The following is a 14,064-nucleotide window of genomic DNA, read 5'->3' on the forward strand; positions in this document are numbered from 1 at the left end:
AGTATGAAATATTAAATGTACGAATAAAGTGCAAACCACAAATACATTTAATGTAATTGAAAGCGACTGTATATCTCTCTCTCACTCACTCGCACGCTCATTGTCCTTTGAAATATCCTGCGTAATTTTATTTACATTCGATTGAGTCGCTCTGCATACGTGTGCAGTTAATTAACTATGGAGAGAAATATTATGTTTACCAGATATTACAACAATGCTAACAATTTATATTGAATTTTATTTTGTGGCGCGTGGTTTAATCTTATCAAAATCAAGATTGTAATAGTAATACAATAACAGTCAGTAAAAATTCTTTATAAAAGTAAAACTCGTTCATATATTTCTTATATACATTTTTAAATGTTACTCCGAGTTGTATCAGTCAAAATTTGTAAACTTATTTCAGTATTAGTAGTCGTAAGAGTTTAATTTGTAATATTTATTTTTAATTATGAATAAGAAATGCGGTTGTCAAAAGAAGATTATACCCAATCTTATAGATGGGTTTACCAACACCTCGTTCATAAGCGTGGAATCGCTTTTGGAAGTAGCCAACAGATCAGCTGCGGAGCTGCCTGAGAAGGCTTCCATAGACCAATCAGAGGAAAAGCCGCAGGAGACGCGCAGCGATCCGGGGGATTTCCCGGAAAAGGGCTTGGGACGCGTCTATGGTGTTTCGGGACCAGTAGTGAATGCTGAGGAAATGAGCGGAGCGGCTATGTACGAGCTGGTGAGAGTGGGACACTTTCATTTGGTGGGCGAGATCATCAGACTGGAGGGCGACATGGCCACCATACAGGTATATGAGGAAACCTCGGGTGTCAGCGTGGGAGATCCGGTATTCCAAACGGGCAAGCCGCTGTCTGTGGAGCTGGGACCCGGCATTATGGGCAGCATCTTCGATGGCATCCAACGTCCACTGCGCACCATCAACGAGGTGACCAACTCCATCTATGTGCCCAAAGGGGTGAACGTCAGCAGTCTACCTAGGGATATTACCTACGAGTTTGAGCCGAAGTATCTCAAAGTGGGTGACATTATTACGGGTGGCGATATCTTTGCCACTGTGCATGAGAACAGCATGATCGAGCATCACCTGATGATGGCTCCACGTAGTCAAGGCAGAATTGTTTGGGTAGCACCAGCGGGTAACTACCATGTCACCGATATGGTGCTGGAAACGGAGTTCGAGAACGAGATCACCAATCACACCATGCTACAGATTTGGCCAGTGCGTCGCAGTCGCCCAGTGGCCGACAAGCTGCCAGGTGTGAATCCACTGCTAACCGGGCAGCGTGTCCTAGACGCCTTCTTTCCTTGCGTCCAAGGCGGCACCACTGCCATTCCCGGCGCCTTTGGCTGCGGCAAGACCGTCATCTCTCAGTCGCTCTCCAAGTTTTCCAATTCCGATGTCATTGTCTACGTCGGTTGCGGCGAGCGTGGCAATGAAATGTCCGAGGTGCTGCGCGATTTTCCAGAGCTCACAGTCGAGGTCAATGGCGTCATGGAGTCCATCATGAAGCGTACAGCGCTGGTGGCCAACACCTCCAACATGCCTGTTGCTGCTCGTGAGGCTTCCATCTATACGGGAATTACACTCTCCGAGTATTTCCGTGATATGGGCTACAACGTTTCCATGATGGCTGACTCCACCTCACGTTGGGCTGAGGCCTTGCGTGAAATCTCTGGACGTCTGGCTGAAATGCCTGCCGATGCGGGTTACCCCGCCTATCTGGGTGCACGCTTAGCTTCCTTCTACGAGCGCGCTGGTCATATTCAATGCCTAGGCAATCCCGAGCGTGAGGGTTCCGTCTCCATTGTGGGCGCCGTCTCGCCACCCGGTGGTGACTTCTCGGATCCCGTTACCTCCGCCACGCTCAGCATTGTGCAAGTGTTCTGGGGTCTGGACAAGAAGCTGGCGCAGCGCAAGCATTTCCCCTCTGTCAACTGGCTGCAGTCGTACTCCAAGTACATGCGCTCATTGGAGGAATTCTATGAGACGGAGAGTCCGGAGTTTATCGGCTTGCGTGCAATGGCCAAGCAGGTGCTGCAGGAGGAAGAAGATCTCTCGGAAATTGTGCAGCTGGTGGGCAAAACCTCGCTGAACGAAACGGACAAGATTACGCTGGAGGTCGCCAAGCTGCTCAAGGATGACTTTCTGCAGCAAAACTCGTACAGCGACTACGATTGCTTCTGTCCCTTCTACAAGACCGTCTGGATGCTGAAGAACATGATGCTCTTCTACAAATGCGCCATCACGGCGGTGGAGAACACCAGCGGACATGAGGCTCACATCACTTGGGGCATCATTCGCGAGCAGTGCAACGAGGAGCTCTACGAGCTCGGCACCATGAAGTTTATACACCCCAAAACGGGCAGGCAATCTATGGAGGATCAAATGCAAACACTTCATGATAAGATTATTAAGAAATTTGCGTATATTGAGGAAAACGTTGCGTTGTTTATGTAGAAAACAAAATGCAAATTTTAAGTGCCGAAATTTTTGGTTTCTTAGCTGGGAATTGCTATTTTAGATGTAAAACTAAATAAAAATATTTTCGCATTAGGCAAATATATTTGATTATATATTGCATTATTATTTATATTATGCAAACAAGCATTTAAAAAAATACGTCACGTTTTATTTATGGTATATTTTGTTTAACAAAATACAAATATTTAGTTATTAATTAATTAAATAATTTGTACTATTATTGGTAACAATATTATTATTATAACTGTAATTTACATTGCTATATCTATTAAGCTCTACAATCTGATTAATTCCATATATATTTATTAATTGCTTGCAGGCAATGCTCAATGCTCGAAATCGATAACTGAGCGATTGGCAGACATAAAGCACTTAAAACTTCTACGCCAGCTGAAATCTGAAGTGCAGATTTTTTTGTCGTCAAATTCACACAAGTGGAATTTGCAACTTGAGCTTGAATTGCCACAGTAAGTGCAACATTAAGAATCATCTTCATTGACGCCTGCTCATTAAAATCACTTTGGCAAGTTTGTTGCCGCCGCCACTCTCGATGTTGTTGTGTTTGTTGTAGGTTGTTTTGCACTTTGGGTGCCACAACTTTTGCCATTTAAACCGCACTTTTTGGCATTTGCATGCTTCTTTTGCGGCCGATCCGACCCCTTTGCTTTTTGCTTTACGGGTTAAGTCGCAGAGAGTGCCCCGAAAATTTGTGCGATAATTTTGCGCAAATGTCGACAAAATACGTTGATTTATACGAAAAGTTTATTATGGCCAAAGGAGTCAGCCGCAAAAATAAAATTGAAAATGAAAAGCAAACCAAAAAACAGACGTCAAACTGTGTGGCAACAACAACAAAAAATGCAAAGCGAGAGAGAGAGATCGATTTCGATTCAATTAGTGGAAATTAAATGTAAGTTTATATGTGTGTGTGCCTCCACTCTCCCCTCACTCTATCTGTGAAAGTTAAGCGTGGAGTCGGCATTGCGATGATTACATTTCCGTATACGGCGCACAGCCAAGTAAGCAAGTCAGCCATAAAATGAGCGCAGCTTCAAAAAAAAAAAAAAAAAACAGGCAAGCCAAAAATCAGTTCAATTGCAAATTGAAAATCCCCTTACAACTTCCGTTTCCGCTATGCGAGAGAGCGTAGCGCGCAAAGACGTAAGCCATGCATATATATGTGTGTGGGTGTGTGTGTGTGGGGCGGCTGTCATGAGAAACGTGGCGTATGAGCAATGCGCGCTAATTGGCTCTGCCGTTCCGTTGCCAGTGTCAGTGGCAACAACCCCCAACCTCAACCCCAACCCCAACTCAAACACTTGCGCTAGCATTTTTGCAGTTAAACGTTAAGCTTTGACTTCAAGCCATGTTGGGGCTTGGGGTGGCGTTTATTGCATAATTTGAAGGGGTTAAGCCATTGAGCTTTAATGCAAAATTTCAATTGAACGTCAAACAGTCGATTCGTTTTCAGCAGCGATAATCGTAAAAGGATAATAGTGCTAAAAACGCATAAAAAGTCAAACACACACACATGCAAATGCATATATGCTAAGTCCTGCACTCAATTAAAGGCTTTTTTCGGTCAGAGCAGCGATGTTGGCTCTTAGATAAGCTGCCAGGCCACAGTTGCCATTGGCCCGTTGTAGGGCTAAGCGGCTTTCAAAGCGAAACTGCCAAAGCAAATAAACTAAATAAACAAGCATGTCAGCATAATATCAAACGAAGCTATATACATATTTGTGAGCTGGCCAAGAAAATGGCATAAAACTGATGGGCAATTATAGCTGAACAGACTATTGGTTCACGACTATGTGGTTGATGTGTAATCGTAAGGCGCTTGTTTGGCTGGCAAAGGGCTGCAAGGCACTTTTTATTGTATATTAAGCTAAGCAGTTGTGTCCTTTTGTAGGAAAATAAAAAAAATTTAAGCAATATATGTATATAGAATATAAATTGTATAAATTGCTTAACTTTAAGTTAAACAAAAGACACTTATTAATATTATTGCTACTAATATGTTTCTAACTTACAGGCTGCAAAGTCACCAAAGCTCAAGCTCTGCTTCAATACTTAAAGTAGCTAAAGCAACCGGAAACTGTGACAACAATTATAAGTCGCACAATGTTAAGCTTAAGCAGCACTCCATGGGGTAAGTCGTTACTTAATTACTTAGCATAATTAATTGAGTTTAGGCAAGCCTAGACAATTGTTTAGCTTTTGGCAGCGCGTTGCTTAGTTAACTTAAAAAGGTATACGAAATATAAAATGAAGAGTCAATTTAAAATAAGAATTCATTATATTTAGATTGTGCATCTAAATGTTGTACAAGTTTAGCAGTTTAAAGTTATAGTTGCTGCTGAAACTTTAAATTCAAAGTAGCTCAAACTAAAGTTAATGCAAACTTAAATAAATTGGTTATAGCAGCTATTAATTAAATTTAAGCAGTGTGGCTATGTTTTTAAATAAATTAACATGTTTTTAAATAATTTTTTAAAAAAATTACGCTCAATGCCAAAAGTTTGCATTGATAACTAACGAAATAGCCGCAAGCTTAAGTTAAAATATTGAAGCTCTAAGCAGCGTTGTTGCAAATTTTATTTTAGCGTAGTTTTCTTTACTATTAATGTAAATAAATTGAATTGAATTTATAGCTTTAACTTTTTAATAATGCCAAAAGTCTGCATTGGAAACGAATAAATGAAGCTTAAGTTAAAATATTGAATTTCAAGCCAGCGTAGTTGCAATTTTATTTACAATAAACTTAGCGCAGTTTTCTTTATTCACTAGCGTTTATTTAATGTAAATAAATTTAATTCAATTTATAGCTTTAGCCTTTTGTATGCATTTCTGTTCTACTTACGCTCTAACTAAAATATATAAATTTCTTAAAATACTTTTTTTTTTTTTTTTTTATTAAAAAAAATTTGTACATATTTATTAAACCAGTATACTACTATCTAAGTGATAGCTTAACCTAATTATATATTACATAAAGAAAAAAAGGAAATCACTTGTGATTGTAAATTATTAAGAATTTTTAAATGCTAGCTTATCTATATATATCTATCTATCTAAGTTAATATCTAGGTGCCTAGGAAATAAATCTAGTAGGCAGATTCACTGAAGCTCTAAGCAGCGTTGATGCAAATTTTGTTTACAATAAACTTAGCGCACTTTTCTGCGTTTATTTAGTGTAAATAAATTGAATGGAATGCATGACAGTAAAATGTTTATAGGTTAAGCTTTTTATAACAATTAATAATATTCTAAATTCTGTTGCTGCATAGCTTCGAAATTATCTTAAAATGCAGCTAAGTTTTGCCCAAATTTTATTTAAATTAATACCAAGCAACATGTTTTGCTATGCATTAATTTCTCGCTATATCTTTAGCCATATCAATATCGTAACTGTAACTGCTACGTGCGGCTTAAAAGCCGCTGCGTGTATTTGTTTGCTCAAAAGCAAACAATATTTGTTTGTTTTGTTTGTTTGCTTGTGGAGCACGAGCAGCTGTTTAGCTGGGGGAGGAGTTGCGAAAAAAGTTGTTAGCACTTGGCGGCGCAAGTTGCGCGGCCCAGGACAAACTCATTATGTGCTCCTTATGAGCTTTGGCCCCCCTCTAAAGAGGAAGCGCGTGTGGCTGTAAGGACATGTTGCATGCATGTTGTAGCCGCAAGGCCAAAAGGATATCATAAGCAGGGGCAGCACAGTAGCTCAAGGACGCGCCAGCTTAAGGAGTGTGTTGGCGACGTTGGCGGCAACTTAATTTGCAACTTATACGCAAAATCCTTTTGATTTTGTTATTATTTGCGCGTGTGGAGTGGCAGAGGTTACGCTGCTGGGTTTTCTTATTTTTTGTCGTCGTCGTTGGTCCTGTGGCGAGGTCGCCATGTTTTGTGCCATGTTATTGTTTTGTTGCGCTTTGCCTGACGAGTTGTGCGTCCTCAAGCGCCTGCAGTTATTTGCCAAAAGTTGGGCGAACCTTTTCTTATATATATATATATATATGTCATTTGGCTTTGGCGCCTGCTTGAGTATGAAGGAAAAAAAGGTTCTGCTGCTTGTCCTTTTTATGTTTTGTTTGATATGCTGCTGCCTGTTTAAGGGAATTTAAATTAAGCCTATGCAAATGCGCCTCAAGCTGATTTTCGCTTAAAGGACACAAGACACACTTTGCTGCTGTTGTTGTTGTTGCAGCGCGTGTATCCTGTTTGTTGTGCTTAACGCCGCATTATCGCTGCACTACTCCAAGCACACACACATGAGTCAGCAGCGTTAAAAAGTTTGGCCATAAAAATTTGTGCACAGCTCAGAGCTCTCTCTACTCGGATCCTGTGGCGTGTCGCCTGTCACACCAGCAACTGGCCTATCAGTCAGTGCCTGGCGCTTGATTCACTCTGCAAGCTCCAGCGACAAGTCCTTGCCAGAGCGCCGCAGATAATGAAATTGTTGTGTGCCAGCCAACAACAACAAAGAGCAACGAGTGGGAGTGGGGGGTGGAATGTAAGAAAACCAAAGTACATACACATAAAGAGAAAAACTTCTGTAAAGCGCGCTGTTCATCAAGCGAAGCAAACATTTTAAATACAAAAGGATATGCGTGGGCAGGCGTCGCCGCCTACGATCCTTGCTCTCAGCCCAGCCACAGTGACATTGATGAAACGCTCGAAATTTACTCCCACTCCCACTCCAAGCTACAGCCCTGCGCTGAGCTCTGTTGCTGTTGCTTTCTTTTTTGTTAAACTTTGTGGTTGCCTCTGCTTCGTCCTGTTTAAAAATTGGCAAAAAAGAAACTCGTTGAAGTGCGTCCAAGCAGACGTCGCAGCTGGCAGCTGGAATTGTTTGGTGGTGGCGCCGCCGCCCACCAGCGACTACTGCATTTAGTCAAAAGTGATTGAAAAGGCATTTTGTTATAATGCCAACTTAATGACAACGAAATTACAACAAAAGCCATGTCGAGCTTCGAGCTGCTGAGCTAAATGAGTTTAAAATACTTTAAGACAAGCAAAAGTTCTGCTGACAACGACGAGAAGCCGCACACATCGCTACGCTCTAGCTCTCGCATAGATTCTAATCTCCACATATTATTTTTAGCCAGTGACTGCCTACGCTGCTTGCTAAATTTATACTCAGCACACCAATCAGCTTAATCGATATACGCCGCCTGCTTGATAAGCTAATATTAACTTTTTTTTTATTTTAGTTTGGTGCGTAGGATTTTAATTAACGCTTGGGCTGCTGCCAAAACAAATTAAATTTACATATGTGCACACATATATTTAATTATGCTGCTGGGGCATTCGTTTGACATAATTTAATTTGCTATAAATACATCCGTTTTCAATTAAAAATGAAGCCGAGCACAGTCGACAGCAGAAGATGCTGTTATGTTGGCAGAAAATCACAGCTTAGACTTATACACAACTAGCTGCTTAGTTGGGAGTCTGTAGCTATAAGATCTTGCTGTTCATACAGCCAAGACATGCTAAAAATATTTGCTGCAGTCTATTATACAACTTAGTGTTTGATTGGAGTCTTTAGCTCTGCTAGTTGCTGAGATTTTGGCGCTCATACAGATAAGATATGCTAAAAATGTTCGCTCCTGTCTATTATATAACTTAGTGCTTGATTGAAGTCTATAGCTATGCTATTGCAGAATCTTGGCAATTCATACAACAAAACACTTAAAATATTGCTGCAGTCGATAAACCAACTTATGTTTGATTGAGTTGTAGTCGTCTAGTTTGAGATCTTGGGCGTATCATACAGTAAGACATGTCTAAATATTGCTGCCAGTTATAATACAATTTAGTGCTTAATTGAATCTTAAGCTAGCTAGTTCTGAGAATCTCGGCGTTCATTACAGACAAGACAAGCTAAACCTATTTGCTGCGCTCTCGCAATCAACTCACTATTTGATTTAAGTCTCTAGCTCAGCTAGTTGCTTAGATCCAGCTGCTCATACAGTCAAATACGCTCAAAATACGTTACTTTAGCTAAACTAAAAGACTGCTGTACATACTTAATTACAGCGTCTGCATAAAAATGCAAATTATTTGAAGCATGTGTAGGCAGGCATTGATTTAATTGACTTTGTTTCGGCTGAGAGCAGCTTAAAGCTCAAGCTATAACTTGCAGCATTAAACAAAATTTAGCAACTAAAATATGCTAAGCTAAGCTTAGGCAACAAATATGCAACAAATGTACGTCTGTCTCTATCTTTAGTTAATAATGCGTTGAGTTCATAAATATGTTTACTGATTTTTTTCTGTTGCTGCTGCCAAAATATTCAAGACAGAATGTGTCTGGGCTGGGAGCTCTAGGTGTAGTTGTTAGAAAAGCTTTGATGGGCGACTGTCTGTGAAAATATTTCAATTATTTACGTTAAGCAAAATGCAGTCCAATACACAAATACACACACACACAGACACACACACACACAGACAGATAGAGAGCGCAAGGAATGCGGAATGTTGAGTTTATTTTGAAGTCGGACTAGTTGGTGTTGCACGTAGCCGAAAAGTATGCTATTGAAATATTTATGCAACGCTTGTTCAATCGTTTGCTTTGTTTTTCAGCCTGCTTGAGCTTTAGCTTCTATGTATGTGTGTCTGCGGCTGATTAAGCATTTGACATACATATAGCATTGGATATGCAAAAACAAACACGTGCTGACACGCACACTCGCCTATTGCTGTCTCGCTCTTCGTCTACTCAGTGTCTGTGTCGCATTTTCCTATTAGCAGCAAGTCGTGCAACAATTCGCAACAAAATATGCAAATGCAGTCAAGCGTATGAGCTGGCCCTTAACCCTTTGTTGCCCCCCCATCCCCACCCCACTCAACTCTTTAGCCCTTTACAAGCTTCTTTTAGTTGCAACTGCTTGTTTTTCAGTCTGTTTGTTGTTGCCGCCTGAATGATTCGTAGCTAAATCCAAATTTGCTGCACGTGCTCTGCTCTTTAGCTTGGCCATTTCTTTAACTCGTTTTGGCCCTATCGCTAACACAGCTAACACAGCTTAGAGCTTAGCTCAATGTCCAAACTATGTGCCAAGTTTCTTTCTTTTTCTGCACTCTCTCTCTCTCTAACTCTAACAAGAGTAATGTTATGTTGCCTTTTAATTGAATTCGAAAAACCGCATAACTGAAATCGCAAAGCCAGCCAAATCTTGACCAAAAAAGCGCCAATCTTCAGCCAGAGCTGAAGCCATTTGCCATTCGACAGGCAATAAAAATGTTGTAAAAATTGCCAAAATGTAATTTGTACAAGCGCAGCAAAGTTTAGCGCAACGAATGCGCAATGCGCTGCAAAAAATAAATAAATATTATAAAAATTATATTTAATTCATTTTTAAGCTGTGTTGCATTGATTTATCGAATTCAGCAAGCTTTGAAGCTTATCGATAACATTTGTAACAAGCAGTGCTGCAAAAATAAAAGCTAAACAGCTGCAGTTTAGAATTTAGCTATAAATTTAAGCATTAAAAATATTCATTGTTAATGCAATTTTAAAAAACAATAATTGAAAAAATTGTTTTATATTTTTTATATATTTTATAAGCATTTTAAATTTAAGATTATTAAGTAGTAAGCAATGCTTTATGCTTATTTAGAATTATAATGGATTTTTACTATTGCTATTTTTTATTTGAATTAAAATCGCATAAACTTCTTTAAATAAAACACTTTCAAAATAAAATTTCTTTGAATTTATACGTTTTTAAAATGTTTTAAATTTTCTAAATATTTTATAAGCATTTTAAATTTATTATTATTTAAGTTGTGAGCAATGCTTCATGCTTATTTAGAATTCGAATTGACTTTTTCAGTCTTTATTGCTATTTTTTATAACTAAACGCAAATTGAATTAAATTAGCATAAACTTCTTTAAATTATATACTTTCAAAATTAAGTTTCATTTTTAAAATGTTTTAAATTTTCTAAATATTTTATAAGCATTTTAAATTTATTATTATGCTTTACGCTTATTTTAATTTTTAAACTCGCCTAGAATAAATTTCAATATATTTTAAAGTTAAGTTGCTATAAATTTATGCGCTTAATTATATTTAAATACACTATTGCAATTAATTTTTACAAATGTTTGTTACAACTTAAAGTCAAATAACTTAAAATACTTAAAATTTACAACTGCAAACATTTTTCATTGCTTCGCTCTCACTCTATTTCTTTCTCTCACTTGTATTTATACAAAGTCAAGCTGTCCTTTTGATTTACCACATGCTGTTGTTGCATAATGCATGCGTATGTGTAATTAAATTATACTTAATTTATTCACTTATATTGCATTTAATTTAATTAAAGTTTCTTTGGAATTTCCAATGTGAATGTGAATGTGAATTTCAAAAACGCTTAGTGCAATGCAACTGTGTGTGTGTGGCACATAAAGCATAAGCAAGTTGCAATACCCTTTTGGCCAATTGGCAGTGTATGCTAAGCGTTTAACTTTGGCTAGAGCGAGAGCGAGGCAAGCAGAGATTACAAGCGATTGCCAGCTGGCGATAAGACGAGCTAACAGGTCGAGCGTACAGCTGTGTGTGTGTGTGTGGCAAGTGGCATGCGGCACCCGCATGGCCCCGCTCAATTAGTTGGCGCATTAAAAAGGAATCCTGCTGCAGTGAGCCGGCTGGCCAGGACTTGGAATTTATTGTGTTGTCAGGCCGAGAGTTTCGCTTATCGCAGCCAACAGCACTAGAGACTCGCACACTCGCACACTAGCGCGCTCTCGCTTACACTATAGCTAAACTCGTAATTGACTTGTTGCCAAGTAATCGTTGCCTGTTAACTGCTGTGTCGGGGATTAGCTACAGTTTCAGTGAAATCGGACTTCATTCTCGCTCTAAACTCGACTGAGCAGCTATCCAGGGCAGCCTTGCAGCAACGTTACTAACTAACTACTAAGGTTGAAGCTCATTGAAGTGCATGAAAAGTGAAAAACAATAAACATGCTTAGCACATTCAGCTGTGCCTCGAAATTCAAGTGCTTTGTTTTCTTAAACTGAAACACACACACACAGGCGTATTTTATATATATAAGCGGCATATATTATAGTCTACGTTGGCCTCTTCAGCTAATTGCTTTTGCATATTACACACACACACACACACACACACACAAGTGTTCGTAGAGCGCTCAATGCTGTGGCTTTGCTTCGGCGTCCGGAAGTATGCAACAAGCTTTGGCCACAGCAATCAACGCGCTGCACCCACCCCCACACACACACACACACACACTTTTGGCCATTTTGATGCATGGCCATAAATGTTACATTTGGCTTTTAGCAAGCGATTACGTATGCTTGTCTGTCTGTCTGTCTGGCCAGCTCAGCCAACAATTTGGTTTGGCTTTTTGAAAAGTCCACGCCACAGCGCCGGCGGTCCAGCAGCTAAGTCGCCATTTTCACCTGCTACTCATCATCATCATCATCATCATCAGCTACGTTTACGTAGCCGCAGACATGGTCATCCTTTATATGCAGCACGAGCATCATAACCAATTCAAATTGCTGCATAATGAGTTTAGCTTCAAGTTGCGCTTAAACATAAAAATATGCAATTTGTATTAAGCGAGAGTGAGTTGCAATTTTAATTACATATTATAATTCAATTGCATTGCGTGTTGTGAACATAAAATAAAAGACACACGCTTGAAAAAATGCATAATATTTGCAATTTATTATTTTGGACCGCAAATTTAACTTGTTGCAAAACATTAGCATAAAGAAATCATAAAAATTACGTAAGCTTTTAATATGTCGAGCAAAATAACTAAATAATAGTTTAAAAAAAACTTCTTACAATTTGCAATTTATTATATTTCTTATGCCTACAAATTTTGATTCTTAGTTCTCAGTTTTGTTTAAATATTTTGATGCTTAGTAATATCAAATAAAACATCTTCTGTTAAAGTAAAAAAATATTTACAATTTATTTGTATTATTTATCGATATATAAAACAAAAGTTACAGTAAAAAAAATTCTTACAATTATTTTTTATGCCTAGAAGTTTTAATTCTTAATTTAAAAGCATTTAGTATTGATTAAATATTTTTTGATAATTTAAAATATAAAATAAAACTCGTTCATTTTTATGCCTGCAAAATTAATTCTTAATTTAGAAGCATTTAGTAATGATTAAATTTTTTGATGATTATTAGTATAAAATAAAACTTGTTCTATATTTACAATTTATTTTTATTATTTATAGAAATATAAAACTAAAATTAAAGTAAACAAATTCTTACAATTTGACAATTATTTTTTATGCCTACAAATTTAAATTCTTACTTCCCAGTTTTGATTAAATATTTTGATGCTTTGTGAATATAAAAAAAACTTCTGTTAAAGTAAAAGAGTCTGTTGCAATATTATTTATTAGTTTCTAAGTATTTATTTATTAAGTTGCTAAGTAAAAAAGTATTAGCCAATTTATTTATAAGTTTCTTATGCAAAGTTGTCACAGTTCTGCTACAAATATTATTGCGTTAATATAATTAGATTATTAAATATTGATACGCTGACATGTTTGTGTCCATTCGATTGCACTTTTGATTTATTCAAAATTTGTGAGCAGTTAACAATTTAAGCATTCCTTGCCCTTGGCTTAATCCGCAATGTTTTGGCTTTTGAACTGCGCTGCGAGAATTACAATCAAAATGCTTGAGTTGACCAGCAATGCTACCGCAAATTTTAAAATTTATTTATTTGTGCAGCATCCAGACGCGCACACACACACGCATACACGCATATGTATTTGGGCGATAAAGCTTTATGGCCTTTGCCTTTGTCAGCCATTCAATGCGCTTTTAAGCACGCTAATTAAAATTGTGGCAAGTGCACGCTTGGCCACGCCCACACACAACCGCCCACGTCTCTCATGTCATTTAGCCATAATGGCGTTGATGCCACAATTTCTATTGCATACTTGCGGGCGCAGCAGCTAGGACGGCTGCGTAATTAACGCCTTTACTTTTAGGGCATGGCTGCGTACCGTTAGTCTCTGGCTATGGCACAGGCAGCTTTTGCCTTGTGGCTTTGTTAGTTGCGTTTTTAGATTGCATATTTATTAAAATGCAGCCAAGCAGGCAAGCTGACGTCGCTGCTGCTGCTGGCGTCGCTGCTGCTGCTGGCGTCGCTGCTGCTGCTGCTGTGAGTGGAACGCAGCGAAGCAGCAGCAAAGAGCTAAAATGTAATAACTCTTGTTGTGGCCACGCCCAAGCTCAAGCTGCTCTAACTGTTTTTTGTTGTTACTGTTGTTGCGCCGTTTGTTAAGCTGCTTTTGTCCGCAGGTGTTGCTATTGTTGGCTTAACGCTTACTGCGTCATTACGGCGTGCTGCTGCTGCTGCTTCTTCTTCTTCTTCTTTTTTTGTAAGGATTTTTGCGAAGCTGCTTATTAATTCAAAATTGAGCGCAGCTAATAAGCTTAAAGCTAAGCCCCATACCCAAAGCACAACAATCATACATCATAGCCACCCAACCCCCACCCCCAACCCACTACCTTGCTACACTTGCTGCTTGACTTTCGCCTTTTTGCTAATTGTGAGCTAAT

At 38.6% G+C, this 14,064-nt stretch overlaps 1 protein-coding gene across 1 annotated transcript; it reads left to right on the forward strand.

The window, feature by feature from the left end:
- Positions 1-419: 419 nt before the first annotated feature.
- Positions 420-2,564, forward strand: LOC108594449 (V-type proton ATPase catalytic subunit A). Its single transcript, XM_017979624.2, has one exon. It carries the CDS (start codon positions 452-454, stop codon positions 2,468-2,470), a length of 2,019 nt encoding a protein of 672 aa, XP_017835113.1. The 5' UTR covers positions 420-451; the 3' UTR covers positions 2,471-2,564.
- Positions 2,565-14,064: the final 11,500 nt, after the last annotated feature.

Source organism: Drosophila busckii, chromosome 2L (genome assembly GCF_011750605.1).
Source record: "Drosophila busckii strain San Diego stock center, stock number 13000-0081.31 chromosome 2L, ASM1175060v1, whole genome shotgun sequence".
Classification (NCBI taxonomy): Eukaryota; Metazoa; Arthropoda; class Insecta; order Diptera; family Drosophilidae; genus Drosophila; species Drosophila busckii.

Coding starts and splice junctions, on each gene's coding strand:
- LOC108594449 (XM_017979624.2), top strand. CDS start 452: ATGAATAAGAAATGCGGTTGTCAAAAGAAGATTATACCCAATCTTATA.